This window comes from Strongylocentrotus purpuratus, unplaced genomic scaffold (assembly GCF_000002235.5).
Source record: "Strongylocentrotus purpuratus isolate Spur 01 unplaced genomic scaffold, Spur_5.0 spur5_scaffold_6, whole genome shotgun sequence".
NCBI classification, from domain to species: domain Eukaryota; kingdom Metazoa; phylum Echinodermata; class Echinoidea; order Camarodonta; family Strongylocentrotidae; genus Strongylocentrotus; species Strongylocentrotus purpuratus.
The window spans coordinates 28,541,874-28,559,842 of NW_022145612.1; the positions used below are offsets into that span (position 1 = coordinate 28,541,874).

Here is a 17,969-nt window from a genome sequence, read left to right on the forward strand (position 1 = left end):
CAAAAATTAATAAAAAATAAATACAAATTGAAAATTAAAAATTAAAGAGAGAAAAAATTAAAAAAATTATATTAAAAAAAAAAAAACTTAGCAAAATCAAAAAGTCAGGAATTCTACTAATTATTTCACATCAATATGAAATTATGATTGATGTTTTATGGAACAAAAAGGTGTTAAAAATGCCACATCTGGGCCTTAACCCTAAAAAGGCCGGGCTATTTGAGGTCTTAGTACGGCCGGGGGGGGGGGGGGGGCATTATGCCCCCCATAAGATCTCGGCCGTGAAGCGGCCGATCTCCGCACAAATTTGCACGCATGTCAAGTGAAGTGTATAGAATACTATGATAATTTCAATTTTTTGAAAAATTCCAAATATCCATGAAAGGATTATATAGAGTGAATAATCATGGATTTTGTGGTTGCACAGAAATGCCCATCTACTCAGACAAGGCTTAATAAATGGAAATACTATTTTGTTAATACTGACACAATCAACTGCTATTTGGAAGTTGTACAGGAACTCAATGTGGTATCAAAATAATAGACATGTAATGGTGAAAGCATAAGTTACCATTAGAAATTAGGAAATCACCATTGTAAATTACTTTTTAAATCAAAACAAAAAGCACATCCTTTCATTTAACTTTATAGATTTAAGCACATCAGGAGCTCTTACAACACAGTAGAATATATGTGCATAATTTCTGCGCTTTATGAATGTATATTCATTATTATTATTATCATTTATGCAGTTAGAATAGAGTTGAATTGAGAACTGTAATACTTTTATAGATATATATATATATATATAATAATAATAATAGCTCGTTCTTATATAGCGCTTTTCAGGACCGCAATCCCTCTCAAAGCGCTTTACAGATAAGTATATTATTACCCCGGTTATTGGATTCAGGCTTACCCGCACACAATGTATGCACATTCTCCACTCCCTGGGAGCATTCCAGCCAGGCGTCATTTAAGAGCACACTTGCTAATCAAACCACATTAGCTTTCGCATCCTACCGGGTACCCATTTAACACCTGGGTGGACAGTGGCAAATGTAGATCAATGTCTTGCCAAAGGACATTAGTGCCGCAGCAGGACTTGAACCACGGACCTTGTGATCCACAGTCGGGTGACATATCCACTCGACCACGACACCTCTACATATATATATATATATATATATATATATATATATATATATATATGACGAAGCTGTTCATGATGACCATGGCCCAACTGGAGATGCCGGTATCTGGATGAACCTGCTCGGTCGTAAAGTGAAGTAGATGGTGGGTTGTCTTTGTATCACATATCATGATATTCAATCAAGAATTATGAATATTAAGATTTAAGAAAGCAGGAAAGTGTGCTGCTGCTCCTGCGCCAGTATTATCAATACTATATCATGACTATGTTATTACATTTATATGGACAGTATCTGCCCTGAAATATATTGGTTTTTCTGTGTAAAGAAAGAATTATTATCCAGACTTTTACAATTAATTAATCAAATTTATTCTCCTGATGAAAATTAAAAGCATACAGATATACCATGTATTTACATAAATGAAATGAAAGCCGGTTTAATACGGAATGGAGGAGCCAGCAAAAGCCAAAGAAAGCCCTATCAAAGACTAGCTCCTAGATTTAGTTGGACAAAATTATAACAGGATATTTTATTTATCCAGTTTGTTCTTATTTGATATGACATTGTACCTATAAATGATAACAAGACATGAATTCTATACCTCTCTATTATTTTTTAGTGGCAGAATCAATGATGATTCAACTTCATAATCCTCGGTGTTTAGGTTTAATGTCAGGATAAAATTTGTAGATACATATCTCTTTCCTTTTATCACAGAAATATATATTTGAAAATACACAATTATATTATTTTAGGCCTTCTTGTCTTGCTTTATTGACTAATATCTTTGAATGTATTCTGTGCTTGTATTTTAGGCTTTAACATAGAACTGGATGTATAAGTAGAGAGTTTGAAATTAATGAGCATGAAGTAGTGTTTAAACACAAAACAACGACGAAGTAGATAAAAGAGGGAAACAGAAGATAGAGAGGAAAAGAGTGAGAAAGAAAGGATGTGTGCGCAGTGGCGGATCCAGGGGGGGGGGGGGGGCAACAAAAACAAATATAGTGCTGACTACCCCCCCCCCCCCCCCCCCCCCAACTGAGCGCATTTTCGGCCGGCGCGATTTTCAAATTTTCGGGGGAAAAAAAGAAGAAAAAAATGGGCACCCACCCTTAAGAAATCCTGGATCCGCGCCTTGTGCGTGTCTATGGGAGGAGTTTATGTTTAAAGGGGAATCCAACCTTAATAGCAAACTATTCTTTAAGAAAGTAAACAGTATTGGAGAAGCCGACTGGTTAAAGTTTGAACGAATCGGATAAAACATATGAAAGTTATGCAAAAGAAGTGTTAAAAGTTGTAATCGCCAGACGTATGGACACTTTAAATTGGCTGTATTAGTTATGTCACTGTGATGTAAATGCCGGATAAGTTTCTTATTTGTTCCAGCACAAACAAGTGGCTAAAACTAAATATTTCAAATCTATGACTTTTCCTTTATAGAGGACATAATAAATCATAAATGTGCAATCCATAGTAGTGCCCCAAGGGAGAAGACAATTAGGATAACAACGAGAAAGTTGTCCATGGCTATACGCATAGATTTAGTGATCTCATATTTCAAACATGCATAACGTTCACTTTAAAAGGGTGCCGTGACTGAAGAAAAGGATGAGAAATGAGAGACTATTAGGGACTTTTAGATTCTGCAGGGCGAGAACGTGGACTGCCCTTTTAAGGCAATGTGACGTCCTATTATGGCACTGGCAGTGACATCACATTGCCTTAAAAGGGCAGTCCACGTTCTAGTCGTGCAGAATCCTGTTCATTCGCCTGTGTGTATGTGTGTGTGTGCGTGTGTGTTTTTTTTTTTTAGTACAGATGTGTATCAAACATATAGGCCCTTTGCTTTGTGAATTCGGGCCATTGTGATTATTTACGTCTAGGAATTTCAATGGTTTAATCTCGTTCGAAGGACTTATACAAAATATCTATTCTTCCGCTATCTACCCTGGCGATGTCAAACCCAAAGGCACGTACGGACTCAGTGACCCAAATCTGCTTGGTAGTTTATACCGTAGAGCAAAGCAGGCCCTTCCGAGCTGAGCTCTGTCTCATTTTATCACTAATGATCCCTCAATATAGTATAGCCTAGCTAAGGCCTCTATATCAGGAGCAGAGTTTTTTTAACTACAGTCTGGGTAAGTTAGATTTAAGATTTTTAACAGTTTGCTACCAACATAGTGTCAATATGAAACTTTTTCAAGAATTAAGATAACGTATATTTCGAAGGTATTTCGGGCAGAATATTATATCATATCACTTTGACAGACTATTCATAGCGTGGATCTGCACATGTTGTGTTTTGAAACAGTTACCCTTTTATCATAATATCATCCACCAGAATTGGAGAGAAGTAAACGACAGCAGAAACTGGATAAGCATTTTAATAAAACAAGTAATCAATCCAGTAGAATATACTCTAAATTATGTGATAAAGGTGTCAAATTTGTTCATTTGAACATCGTTAGCTTATTGAAGCATTTTGATGAAATTGGGTCTATATTATGCAATAATGATATTCACATTTTAGCTCTAAATGAAACCAGGCTTGATGATTCAGTTGCAGATAGTGAAATAAGTATATACCTCATTTCAATGTTATTAGGAATGATAGAGATAGAAGAGGTGGAGGAGTTGCCATATACGTACATGAGAATGTTACATTTGAAAAGTTAATAGTGCCTAGTTCAGTAGATCAACTGGAAGTTATTTGCATTCTGATTCGTTTGAAGCATACAAAGCCTTTTATTTTTATAAATTGGTATCGACCGCCAAATAAAACACGTCTACTGGAGTCCTATGAAGAATTGTTGTTATATTTAGGAGGATTTAATACTCCAATAATATTAACGGGCGATGTTAATTATAACATTGCCAAGCTTCCACTTACTTGCGATACTCGTAAATATTCACAAATTAATGATATATATGGTTTGTGTCAAATTAATAAATCTGTTTACACTCGAGTAACGCCTGAGTGCTCATCATTATTGATCACATGTTAACAACTTGCCCAGACAAAGTAAGCTCTTTTGGTGTCTTACACAATGGTTTGAGTGATCATTATATGAGTTACTTAGTCTGGAAAGCTCAGGTCAATCATGATGATTCTTTTTAAATTATGTAACATTTAGAAAATCTCATGAGGTAGACTTTGAAAAGTTGAATGCCGATCTTAGATCGCAGAAGTGGGATGAGGTAGAAGAAGGTATTGACCTCGATACAGCTGTAAACAAATGGGAAGTACTCTTTTTAGACACAATAGACAAATACATGCCATTGAAGAAGAAAAGGGTACGCAAAAAACACTCCCCTTGGTTGAATGAATGTATATTTAAGCTCATGAAAGATCGTGATAAAATGAAAGGTAAAGCAAAGACGAAAAAACAAGACGTTTACTGGAAACAATACAAACACTTGAGAAATAAGGTAACGTTTGAAATAAGGAGAGTAAAGAAACAATATTTCATTGAAAAACTAGGTGCTTGTACGGATAGAGCGAAATCTTGGAGAGTATTAAAAACACTAATTCCCAATACGAAATCAGCTACGAATTTTCCCCTCCCTATCGATGAATGTAAAAGAGTAGCAAATGATTTTAACGAACATTTTATCAATGTCGGAAAACAATTTGATAACAGTAATGGTAATAAATGTATCAGTTACGAAGAGTTTGAAAGTACCGAAGCCATTGAGAGCACAGAAAATACCTTTTCTGTTCCTGTAATTACACAGTCAGATGTTCTGAAAGAAATCTATCGATTAAAGAATAAGAAATCAGTTGGGGTTGATGGAATAGATTCTTACATGCTGAAAGCCTGTGCACTGGAAATTGTGAAACCTCTCACATATTGTCTGAAGGTACAGTCCCTTCCAGATGGAAGGTGGCTAAGGTCATCCCCCTACATAAAAAGGGTGATAAAGCTTTAGCCAATAATTACAGACCGAAATCTTTATTAACGTGTTTGTCCAAAATATTAGAAAAGATTGTACAAAAACACTTAATCCAATTTCTGCAAAAAACAACATTTTAACTAAAGATCAATCGGGATTCAGGCCGAAACATTCTACCTGTACCGCTCTTACAAAGGTTACGGACGACTGGCTTCAATCAGTTGATAAGGGTTTATATACAGGAGCACTTTTTGTCGATCTGCGAAAAGCCTTCGATTTGGTCGATCACAGAATTCTCTTGAGAAAATTGTCTAATGTTGGTATAAATGGTATAATGCATAAGTGGTTTTATGAATATTTGGTTAACCGTAAAATGTTTACTTCGATAAATAATGTTTCTTCAAATGAATTGATATTAACGTATGGTGTGCCTCAAGGTCCAATTTTATTTCTAATTTACATCAATGATTTAGCTAATGCTTTTCATTATTGTCATCTGCATTTATATGCAGATGACACAGTTATTTATTTCTCAAATGTAAACCCTATTGTTGTACAGTCTGTTCTTAATAATGAATTAATATCGCTATCGACATTATATGGCAATCCTCCCAAAAAAATTATCTTGACCAACTTCAAAAACTTCAAATTAGGGCTGGTAGGATAATCCTTGAGATAAACCCTCATAATTATACTTCAACATATCAAATTCACGACCTCTTAAAATGGGAATCCCTAAAAACCAGACGTAAAAAGCACATGTACATAATGCTGTATAAGATTTTCCATAATTTAACTCCAGACTATATGCAGAATAATCTCTTTTACAAAGAAACCAATTATGCCCTAAGAAATATCGATAACTTAGTCTTGCCCAAACCTAAAACTAATTATTGTAAACGAACATTTTTTTATCCGCGGATCTAAATTATATAATGAATTACCAATTAACTTACGTAGACCGAACACACTTAATTTATTTCGACAGGACCTAAATGAATGGATGCTAGATTTTGATGTATAAACTTTTGGTGTAAACGGGGAGGGGGGAGGGATGGTAACAGTCGTATTCATAATGTGTTATAGAGGGTTTGGGAGGGGGTTGTAGATAGTGCGTTTGTAATATTATATTTTTGTAATATTTTGTGTTTTATTTCTATGTTTGATTATTTCTGGACCTCAGCTAGGAAGAATAGAGCCATTTTAATAATGGCTCTGAATAGAGCTTTCCAGCCGTTTTTTAATTCTTGATTTGTAATATTTGTAAATTGTATTCTTGTATGTATTGAATTTTTATACGGAAAATAAAACCAAACCAAACCAAGACATTATTTGTGAAACAGGCATGTAATCAACATATTTTCATAACGTTGCGGTTTAGTTAGATTTCCTATAAATTCAAGAGTGGTTTGCAAAGAAATAAATAGAATTTTCAACTCGCACAAAATGTGGCTCCAAATCATCAAATGTTTTCTATTTTCCACAATGAAGTGTTTTAAAAAAAGTACAAGTTATTAATAGAAGCTTATAAAATGTGTTTATACTGTTTGCATGGCATATATACCCAACATTGGTTTTATATTAAACACAATTCTCAGCAATTCAGTGAATGTTTTTCTTTTTTTCCAACAGTTGTTGGTTTGATTAAAACAACAAATTCGATCAATAGTGTGGGTTCATGGAGGGGGCACAAATACCATATACGAATAAACAAAGCCGCCGATCGTGAGGTAGAAGTCAAGTGATAAAATATTGTCGCCCCATGCACCCCCTTTTTCATATTATTGACTTGGAAACACACTTCTGGGCAAGAAATAAATAAAGACTCTAGCTGGTTAGTCAATGTCACGTATATCCACTGGCGAATTGATGGGGGTGGCGTGGGGCAGTTGCCCCCCGCAAAAAAAATCAAATCAGACGTAGTTTATTTCTTATTCGATACCAGTGATTTACAAATTATGCTGAACTGAAATGATTTTTTTTTCTACCCCAAACTAAACCCCCCAAAAGATAACACCACTGCAGATTATATCTTCGCTCCGGTGATCTCGAGGCATAACAAACTTGTGTGATAAATCATTTGGATTGAGAAAGCTAGTCCACCGACGTGGACGAAAGCTTGCCTAATAAATTTCAAGGTTGATAAAAGTTTAAATCATATATATCTTATGATTACCACAACCAATGACTATAAACAGGGGCGGATCCAGCGGGCGGCGAGGGAGGGGGCCCAAATCGTGACAAAATATTTAGCGGCGCATGGGTGTGGGAGGGGGGGGGGGGGGGGGGGGGGGGGGGGGGTAGTTAACACTATAAATAAACATACTTTTGGGGCCCAACGGGGGAGGGGGGGGGGGGGCTTGTGAGCACTATTTATTTTTACTCAACCCCCCTCCCCCTTGAGCAAAAAACAAAAAATAAAGGCAAAATTGTGGTAACCATTTTTTTTTGTTTTTAACTTTTTTCTTCTTCCCAGGGGGGGGGGGGGCGTCTTTTTTATGGTAAAATTATTGTTCCCATCTTTAAAAAAAAGTTGGGGGGGGGGCAGGGGTGGAGGCCCGGGCTCACCATGCCCCCACCCTGGATCCGCCACTGACGATAAATACTCTTACATTTATAGAAGTTACTACCAGCATCATGAGCAAGCTGAAAGTTGCAGTAATTGGTGGTGGAATAGCTGGGATTTGTGCCGCCAAACACATGGCAGTGAGACCAGACAAATTTGAACCAGTTGTCTTTGAAAAAACCGAGCGAATTGGAGGCACTTGGGTTTATACAGAGGAGACTGGGAGGGACAGACATGGACTGCCCATCCATTCAAGCATGTATTCATCACTCAAGTAAGATATAGAGTATAGTATATCAACATTTTTATATTTGGATTAGGTTATGTACGACATCCAAATCAACGTTTGGTATTTGTAGTATATAACTGTTATGACGTTTTAATTTATTTAGATTTCCATGAGCTGTTTATTAAAGGAATATTTTTAAATGACTATTATACCTTCCGTTTGGCACAATAAAAGAGTAAAAGGTATATTAATTAACATTTCATTTAATTTATGACTAGTACAATTTACAGCATATTGTTTCTGATGTGACAAATTTGTCAGCGGTGTGCAAAGTTACAGAAAATTTAACCTTGAAATGTATTCATTATATTATTATTGTTACGATATGCGATATGCGATATGCGAATATCCGGTATCCATCCGTGGTAGCTTAATAAATAACATGGCTATCATAACAAACCAGTTTTCCGTCTCTCTATTATCCTGAGTTATCTACTACATTGTATTACCAAGACCCTCAAACTCAGTGGCGGATCCAGGGAGGCGGCCCGGGCCCCCTCCCCTGGGGAAAAAACAGGTAAAAAACGTTAATTTTACCTTTATTTGCTGACGGGCCCCCTCCCCTGGGCCTCAAGGGGGGGGGGGTGCACATTTTCGAGGGCAAAAAAATAGTGTTGCTCACTACCATCCCCCCCCCCCCCCCGCTTATTCACCGGCTGGCTGTTTCGCCGCTAAATATTCCTCACGACTTTGGCCCCCTCTTTGGCCCCCTCCCCTGCCGCCGTCTGGATCCGCCCGTGCTCAAACTCATCATGGCTATCATAACAAACCAGTCTTCCGACTCCCATTATCCTGAGTTATTTTGTACATTGTATTACCAAGACCCTCAAACTCATCACATATTGCTTGGAAGATCTTTAAGCAGAACTTGAGTAAAAGGAGCAGATTGGTAAAATTTTGAAAAACGAGAACAATAAGAAAGGGATTTCACACCAGCGAATATAGCGACGGAACTGTCATAACGCCAAATAACCAACGACACAACATAATCAATGTGCGTCTATATAATACTATGTTTGGTGGGGGTGGCTTTATTGGACATTTTACTTTTTTTTCTTTCTTTTGATTTGTCCTTTTTTGTGGTTTTACTGTTGTATTTCATTTATCAGGACCATGATCAAAAACAGTTTTACTGATCACATTGATTTTAAAAAAAAATCCTGAATAACTATGTTTCGATGAATACATGTTTATTTTCATTCTTTTCTCTATCTGTCACATCCAGAACCAACCTGCCAAAAGAAGTGATGGCTTTCGCGGATTTTCCATTTGACAGTTCCCTTCCATCATTCATCACACATACAGAGATGCTAGAATACATCGAACAGTTTGGTAGACACTTTGATCTCCTTAAATATATCCAGGTAAAGATCGAGCAAACTTTTCATGTTTCGCAGTTAATATTCTCCTATATATTTTACTGGCACTCGTGTCTTATTCATATTTCCAAAAAAGGGAGGACAGCAATAGAGAACTTTGATTGAAGCTACGAAAACAGATCCTCATATTTCCTTTTGCATTGTACATGTATATACAGTGCGTCCCAGAAAAAAACGAAACCGAGCATTATCGATGTTTTATCATAAGTTAATCACAATTAAAATCAATAAGCGATGCATATTTCACTCATGAGTGATTACAAACCATTTGAAGAGAGGGTACCAAAAAGTCATTTGGCGGGCGGTATCTGAATTTCAAAGGGAAATTCATATGACACCTCATGCAGGAAAAATGAGTCAGGAATAACAAAGTTTTGTTTGTTTAAAGTGCTTGCATTTCCATAATTTGATTAAACGAATTCGTTTTCACTGGCTGCCTGCCGTATCAACAAACAGAGTTGACAAAAGACTTAACTCCGTTTCGTTGACGATCAGCCATGCACAAAGAAGACGAAATACTTGATTTTTTTTGACAGAACGGGGGAGGTAGTGAACACTCCTTTATTTTCTTCAACATCCATCCCCTCCCCCCCCCCCCCCCCTTGAGCAAAAAAAAAATTACCCCCCCCCTCCATCTGTGAACATCTGAAACACAGATGAAGGATGTCTTTAAAATTCTAAAACACCCCTGTTTGCCAAGGGGGGGTGTTTGAACACCTAAAACACCCCTCGATACGCCAATGGTATGATGTGTTTATGAAGGATAGCACTAATTCCATCGTGACCCTGTGATTTACTTAATTTGACAATTTTCTTAATTTCAGTTATTTCAGGAAGAAATGTAATAAAATTTCGTTCGGTGTATTAAGTTTATTTGCTAAATTACGTCCTATGTTTACAAAGTAGGAATTAAAAGTATCGGCTACATCTGCAGACTTTATAACTGCATCTATTGTAAAATTATCATTGGGAAATTTTTTAGTTGTTTTTTCCTTCAAACAAATCATTAACAATCCCCCAAGTAGATTTCATATTTGATTTCACTCTATTAAGTTTGTCGGAATAGTAAATTTTACGAGAATTTTGAATGATGTTAGTTAATTTATTTCGGTATGTTTTATATTTCTTTTTGTTGTGAATATTTGAGTTCGTTGAGTTAGTTATCATGAAGTAAGAAGGATATTTGTTTAGATTAATTAAATCTTGAAGCAGCATTTAACTATTAGAAGGATGTAAGGCCTGACCCACATTCGATGCATCAGCCCTGACTTGGTAAAAGGAGATTTTGACAGCACTTTATGCAAACTCTGGTTTGCATTAGTCATCACTGGCAGAGATATTATGAATGGGATATCATATTATATGGAAAACAAGTTACGCTCCACCATGAAATATGTTTCAAGGTCACATTAACTATGACTTTTTGATTATAAGATAATAAAGTCTTATATGCTTTTTATTGATAATCACTGTATATCATTATTGCATGCATGTTTCAAAGGACGACAAATATATACAGTTTCAAATATATTTTGAAAGGATTCATTATTGATCAGGGGCGTACGCAGGTTTTTTTCAAGGGGGGGGGGGGGGTTTTGCTCCCGAAAATTTAAAAATCGCGCCGGCCGAAAAGTCGCTCAGTGGGGGGGGGGGGGGGGGGGGGGGGGGGGTAAGCGGACACTTTTTTTTTTTTTTTTTGGAGTCCAAAAAAAATCGCAACGACTCAGCCAGCCGAAAAGTCACTCAGTGGGGGGGGGGGGGGGGGGGGGGGGGGGGGGGTAAGCGGACACTTTTTTTTTTTTTTTTTTGAGTCCAAAAAAAATCGCAACGACTCAGCCAGCCGAAAAGTCGCTCAGTGGGGGGGAGCAAGCGGACACTTTTTTTTTTTTTTTGGTCTCGAAATTTCAAAATTTGACATTTTTCTTCGTTGGGGGGGGGTGGGTATAATTTTTTTTTTTTTTTTTTTTTTTTTTTTTTTTTTTAATAATTAAAAAAAAAAAAAAAAAAAAAAAAAAAAAAAAAAAAAAAAAAAACCCAAAGGGGGGGGGGGGGGGGGTTTTTTTTTTTTTAGGGGGGTTTACACACATAAAAATACGCCCCTGTTATTGATATATATTTGCCATGTACTTTTTCATTTGAAGTTCAACACCATGGTTGAATCTGTGAGACCTGTGAAGCCATCAGGTGATACTCAATCTGTCACGTGGGAGGTCAAAGTTCGCGATGTGGAGAATCGGGAATCTGGTGGGCCTGTCACTTCTCACTATGATGCTGTCATGGTTTGCAATGGGTATAATAATTTTATGTATTTTTCTTTAACTCTTGACACAGAATGATATTTCTGACCGGGCATGCTAAGTTCAGAAATCAGGAAATCAAGGACATTTATCAGAATTATATGGGCACTTTCCCTTGTACTTCTCTTTGAATAAAAACTTTAGTATAGGACTATTATTATTATTGATATGTAAAGGAACTAGTTGACGTAAACTCTCTCTATGCCTTCATTATTATGCTTTAAAAAAGAGAGTAAGGTTTCAGACGGATGGCTAACGACATTAAAAAATGTAATGCATCGTGAGTAGCTAATTTTAAACGGGATAGGACTATTATTATTTGATTTAGTCATTATCAACGATAACAAAAACGACGGACCATATGTTACGAACATTAATATTATAAGCAATAAAAACATAATATTTAATTAAAATAATGAAAAAGCTAGTTTCATTTTTTCAGAGGCCGCCCTCGAGGGGGGGGGGGGGGGGGGAGGTGTACCCCTTTTTTCAAGTACCTAAAAGAGATCCCTTTTACGTGTGAAAATCATAGAGCTATATACTACTAACACTATCTCTATGGTGAAAATGCATCTTTCCCTTTCTGATAGGGGTCCCCCTTTTACGTGGAAAGTACCCCTTTTCTTTTTGATAAGTGTCCCTTTCGCCTTTTAATAGATAAGGGCCCCCTTTTCAGCGTAAGAAAGGTGTCCGTTTCCTTCTGATAAGTGCCCCCCTTTCCTTTCTAATAAGCCCCTTCGTGGTCATATAAAGAGCCATACCTACTTTCAAGGTATCGGTAAAGCTTTGTGTAATAACAAGTACCCCTTTCCTACAACCATGATGAATGGCAGTAGCCAGGGGAGGGGGCACAATGCACTTTTTTTCATTTTTGCCCCTGGGAATTCGTAAATATGTTAATGATCATCAATGATAATGTATTAATTTCAATGTGGTTCATATACCTTTTCTCAAAAGTTGAATTGGAAAGATGCTCCGCCGCCCCTGAACCCCATTTCCTATTTTACTGCACAAAATGGAAAGGTAATTAATTGCCCTTTCGTATAGGATTATAAAGGCTTATATAGACAATGAAAGAGCTTTAAAACAGTCAATTTATGTTAAAAAGAGACATATTCAATAACAAATGTTTTTACCATCCCCCTTTTTTTTAATTCAATTTTTCTCCTGATCTAGGCATTATGCACTTCCGAAGATTCCAGATATGGATGAGCTGGATACCTTCTCCGGTCAAATCCTTCACAGTCACAACTACCGTCATCCAGAAACCTTCAAGGATCAGTCAATCTTGATTGTAGGTGCTGGTTCCTCAGGGATGGACATAGCAGTAGACTTGTCACCCCATGCGAAGCAGGTAGTCATCAGTCATTGGAAACCAAGATTCAAGACGCCACTACCAAGTAACGTTAAAGAGGTTCAAGCTATCAAATCGGTCGGCAAGACTGAAGTTGAGTTTCTGGATGGCTGCAAGGATACTTTTGACAGCATCGTGTTCTGTTCTGGCTATGACTATGACTTTAGTTTCTTGCATCCAGATTGCTTAGTAGATGTTTCTGATGGAAGAATTACTCCGCTCTACAAACATCTCATCCATCAGATTTTCCCCAGCCTCTGTTTTATGGGCATATCCAAACGCTTTTGTCCATACCCCCACTTCAATGCTCAAGCATTATTTTTCCTGGCAGCATTAGATGGCTCTGTGAAACTTCCAACAGAGAAAGAGATGCACGAAGATGAAGCAAAGGAGTTCCAAATTCGATTAGACGAAGGGCTCCCTCATCGATATGCACACGATATGGGAGACAGACAGTGGGAGTATAACTCTAACCTTCTTAGTTTTATAGGGGCTGTACAGCATAAGCCGGTTATAGAGAAACTATACCATCAGGTAATGAGATGCAGAACAAAAAATATACTCATTTATAGGAAGATGAAGTTTAAGGTTGTAGATAACGACAAATTTGTTCAACTGTAGTCTTTTCACTAGAGCTCCTTCGAGTGGTAATTTATTTCTAAACTATTATAGTTAAACTTTCTACATTGTGTTTTGAAATCCATTTGAACGGCCTCGTTTTATCATTTAATTTAATCAAGTGCAAATTGGGATAACAAATCCTTTTTGTAGTAGTAGAGCCTCATGTTGACAATCAAATCCTATTCTATCATAGTAAAAGTGTCGTGGTCGAGTGGACATGTCACAAGACAAGGTCCATGGTTCGAGTCCCACCGCGGCACTAATTTGGCAAGATATTAATCTACATTTGGCACACTCGACCCAGGTGAGGTAAATGGGTACTTGATAGGATTATTCCTTGAAATGCACTGTTCGCTGATAATGTATGTATTACGCTGATGTATATATGGATCAGGGAGGTGAAAGAAAAGGAGGCGAAACTCTTGTAATTTATTCAAACGCATTCTTGAGTTCTAAAGCGTAACAATGGGATGTGTAACATTCCACTTGGCTTTGAAGTTCCTTGCTCCGAACCGCGCTTCCACTGCGGGGAATTTCGAAAGCCAGGCACCAGTTTTACATTTATTACAAAATATTAAATTACCAGCAAAATTTCAGTGTAAATCAAAAACTTTATATGGGGATTTTATTAGGAATAGTGCATCAAACAAATTTTCAAATTTAGAACTCCGTCCTTCCTTTAATTTGTATGCCAGAGTTGGTAAAAGAAAAATTACATCCTGTCAAAAACTCAATATTTTAGGATGATGCGCTAATTTGTGCATGCTTTAATGTCCCGCTATTTGATCCATGATTTACAATCTTCAATAACATTAAGTTTGCTAATGCGTGTTTTCGCGTGTTTTTTGTATTTTTCAAGTTTAAAAAAGGATGAAAGTACACAAGTTTGTGTTCGCTTGTTCTACTCTTTACACATTCAACAATGGATGAGAAATCATTGGAAGGGACAGCGAACAGTTGCAGTGATACCATTTTCTGATGTAGGAATTCTAAATCCTGAAATTTCATGCGCTCTTTTATCTCACCACCTGGTCAACAGTTGCAGATTAGCGCATAACTTTTAGGCGGCTTGGAGCATGGGGTCAAAGGAGAGCGGCTTGATTCCTGTCCTTCTCTATCACGTCCCTGTATGGATCGAGACACCTCTCAATATTAGCAATGCATTCGAGCCTTGTACACGTTTGATGTATCGTGAAATCTCTTTTAGAAATTGTCTCTTTTCTTACTTCTTTGTTTTGTTCTGTTTTGTGTTGTTTTGTTTTATTTTGTCGTTGTTTTACTTGTATCTTTGTTTTGCTTTTATCTGTTGTTTGTTCTGTTAGTGTCTCGTCTCTCTCTATATAAGTTAAATAGCATGTGATTCTGTTTTATGCAAATGTTATTTTTAATGTACCATGAAAAAACCTGAGAGAAACAAGATTTTTTAATTATATACACTATTATGTTGACAATGTATGTATTACTATGTTCAGTATGTTCACAAAAAACATGTATCAGTTAATTAATTAAAAATTATTTTATATGATTTAAATAATTATGTTTCAACTTAATACGTCAATGAAAAAGAAAAAAAAAGAAGACTTTGTTACAAAATGTTATTTTATGACCAATAAAATTAATTAATACAAAATAAAAATGATGCAAATTGCTGCCATGTGAGTGGTGATTGGTAATAATTTACTGTTCATAATTAAATATTCGAATGAAATATTCAGGAGTTCAGTAATTGATAGTTTTGAAGTGTAAGCCAGTTTAGGTCACTAATTTATACAATACTGTATAACCCATCCGGACAAATGCATGCTGGATGTGTGTACGTGAAAGTAGTTATTATTCATTGTGTATCAGTTTTGGTATGAGGTCGTGAATTTGGTTCAAGTGAACATATTGGAAGCATATGCGATCCTACAATATTCCCTGATCGTTGTCGCGGTCGAAATCGACTCTAAAGTTATGAAATTGTAAATAATAAACATTTTATGTTGTATAGCTCCCTCTCAAGGTCAAGATATTAATTAAGCTATAAAACAATTTTTCTTGACTAAAATCGACCGATTAGCTATTCCCGTTCGGAAATTATATACCACAACTACATATTCTGATATTTTCATGGTCGCAGCTACCATTGTACGGCCGTAGGAGCTATTTGAAATTATATCAACATTTACCGGGAGCACCGGTAAATCTTTATATTAAATTTTTCTCGAAAGCAGAAGTGTTTTAGGGGCTAAAAATTCTAGTGTTTTTATTACATCCACAGGGGCATTCAAATATATCAAAATTGTAAAGAATCACTATCCACCCATTTTTCAAAATTTTCCAAAACTTTGTAATACCTTTAATGCACCGACGCACAGTGGGCCAGAGAGGAACCAAAGTGCGCCAAAACTCATTGGTGATTATTATTTTTTGCTTGCCCGGTTGAAAGATAATACATTGAAGAATACCTCAGTAAAATATTTAATTCTGGTATGCACAATAAGGATATAAATGTACTCCTTCAAACAGCAAAATCTTACATAATTATTCACAGTTTTAGTGCAAAAGTGACTTATTTTATAAATCTTTCAATTTAACATGAAGTTTTTAAGCTATTGATATTAAATTTCTCTCACATATTCCTGATAGTTCATTTCACTGCATGAATGGGTTTAAAATGGATAGAAACACAATCTTCATAATATATTATAGGGTAATTCACTGAAAAATGGACTACAATTATCCATGTTTTTTATAACTCCAGAGGAAATATTTAGATTTCCACTTCAATAATAACCAACTTTTTCTCTGATGTCTAAGCTTTAAGTTGATACCAGATCTGGCTGCCATCTTCTGCCTTTTTAAAAATGTTATAGCCGATTTTCCTTGCCACATTGCCCCGAAAAATGTGTTTATTTTGGTCCGCGGTGTCAGAACAGTGTCACGCACTCACGCGCCCCCACGCGCCGTAATAATATTTATGACCGCAAATCCTTCATGGTAAAAGATACGAAAGAATTAGAGAAATGCTACAAAACATTCCTACCGGAATCCCTACAACTGGAATTTTTAAAAGCTCTCATTGGCACTAACAGATCAGCAATGAATAATGTTTCCTGGCGGATACCGGACGATTCCCCCTCGCACTAACAACATTAAAAGATGTTGTTGGCTGCTAGCATCACAATAAACTCCTCCGAAAAAAGCTCTGTAAAGCAAGCTTACGTTTAGGACAAATTCATTGCCATCAAATATTGCAAAAACATGAAATCCTTTTTAAACTCATTAGGTTTCTCTCACATCTGGCAAAACCATAATACATTTTCTATCAATAGGTTAAAGAAAGCTATACTTAAAGCCCCACTGTCCTACTTGTAGATACTTGCTCCCTCTATATAGAAAACTTCCCCAATCGGTGCCTGTTGGTCCCCCATGATCCTCTTTTTCTTATGTTAGTTGAGAGCTGAGTTAATGAGATAGCCACCTGTCAGTGACCTCGCTGTGTGGTCTTATCCCTTCTGGCCCAGTCGTATTGACGGTCTTTAACAAATTAGAAGATAGGTATACAGCCTGGAAAGAAATTCTATCAAATGAAAATAATAATGAATACTCTACAAAATTAAAAACATATAGAATCTTAAAAAAAAAAAAAAAAATTGGAAAACTATTTATTACTCGATATTGACAAAATAATCACATAAATGTATAGCTAAATACACGAAAATCAGAATAAGCATTAATGAGTAACCTCATGATTGAGGAAGGTCGGTACAAGAAGAGAACATTAATAGATAGGATATGCCCCTTTGTAAAACTGACATAGAGAATGAAATACACTTCCTAACAAAATGTACATACTTAATAGATCTCAGACTCAAAATATACTCTAACTTGACTTAACAATATGGTATCTGACTCTCAATATCTAAACGACGATAAGAAATTTAAACTAATGATGTCAAATGACGAAACCGACATAAATGCAATAATAATATTTGGAATAAGCGAAATTTACGACAAACGAATAGAACTACTGAAAAATAATAAATCAACATTAAAAAAATAACATCCCCCTTCCTCCGCTTTAAGAGGTTTTTTTCGCCTTAAATTTTCACAGGATTAGGATTTCCCAAAGCTTTAGGTCACATCGCTCCCCTAGGGTTTCTTAACTCCCCCTCCCCACCGTATATGCAATTATGTATGTAGGAGAGGGGAGAGTGTGATGAGCAGGGCCGTAGCCAGAGTTTGATGCCTGGGGGGGGGGGGGGCACATACATGTAATTGATCGACGTCTTGGGGAGGGGTCTAAAAAAAGTGCAACCGATCTTGGAAATTTTGGGGGGCACTTTGGGGGGCACATACATGTAATTGATCGACGTCTTGGGGAGGGGTCTAAAAAAAAGTGCAACCGATCTTGGAAATTTTGGGGGCAC

At 36.5% G+C, this 17,969-nt stretch overlaps 1 protein-coding gene across 2 annotated transcripts; it reads left to right on the forward strand.

Annotated features, from left to right (window-relative positions):
- The first annotated feature begins 2,946 nt into the window (after window positions 1-2,946).
- Window positions 2,947-13,943, forward strand: LOC575238 (flavin-containing monooxygenase FMO GS-OX-like 2). 2 transcript variants are annotated; one of them, XM_030973132.1, is made up of 5 exons: window positions 2,947-3,295; window positions 7,672-7,891; window positions 9,132-9,270; window positions 11,427-11,575; window positions 12,759-13,943. In XM_030973132.1, the coding sequence occupies exons 2-5, from the start codon at window positions 7,689-7,691 to the stop codon at window positions 13,555-13,557; spliced, it is 1,290 nt and encodes a 429-aa protein (XP_030828992.1). In that variant the 5' UTR covers window positions 2,947-3,295; window positions 7,672-7,688; the 3' UTR covers window positions 13,558-13,943. The 2 variants fall into 2 exon arrangements, with proteins under 2 accessions (XP_030828992.1, XP_030828993.1); XM_030973133.1 differs by lacking the exon at window positions 7,672-7,891.
- The last annotated feature ends 4,026 nt before the right edge of the window (window positions 13,944-17,969 follow it).

Coding starts and splice junctions, on each gene's coding strand:
- LOC575238 (XM_030973132.1), top strand. CDS start 7,689: ATGAGCAAGCTGAAAGTTGCAGTAATTGGTGGTGGAATAGCTGGGATT. Junction 7,892..9,131: donor AGCATGTATTCATCACTCAA/GTAAGATATAGA, acceptor TGTCACATCCAG/AACCAACCTGCCAAAAGAAG. Junction 11,576..12,758: donor GCTGTCATGGTTTGCAATGG/GTATAATAATTT, acceptor CTCCTGATCTAG/GCATTATGCACTTCCGAAGA.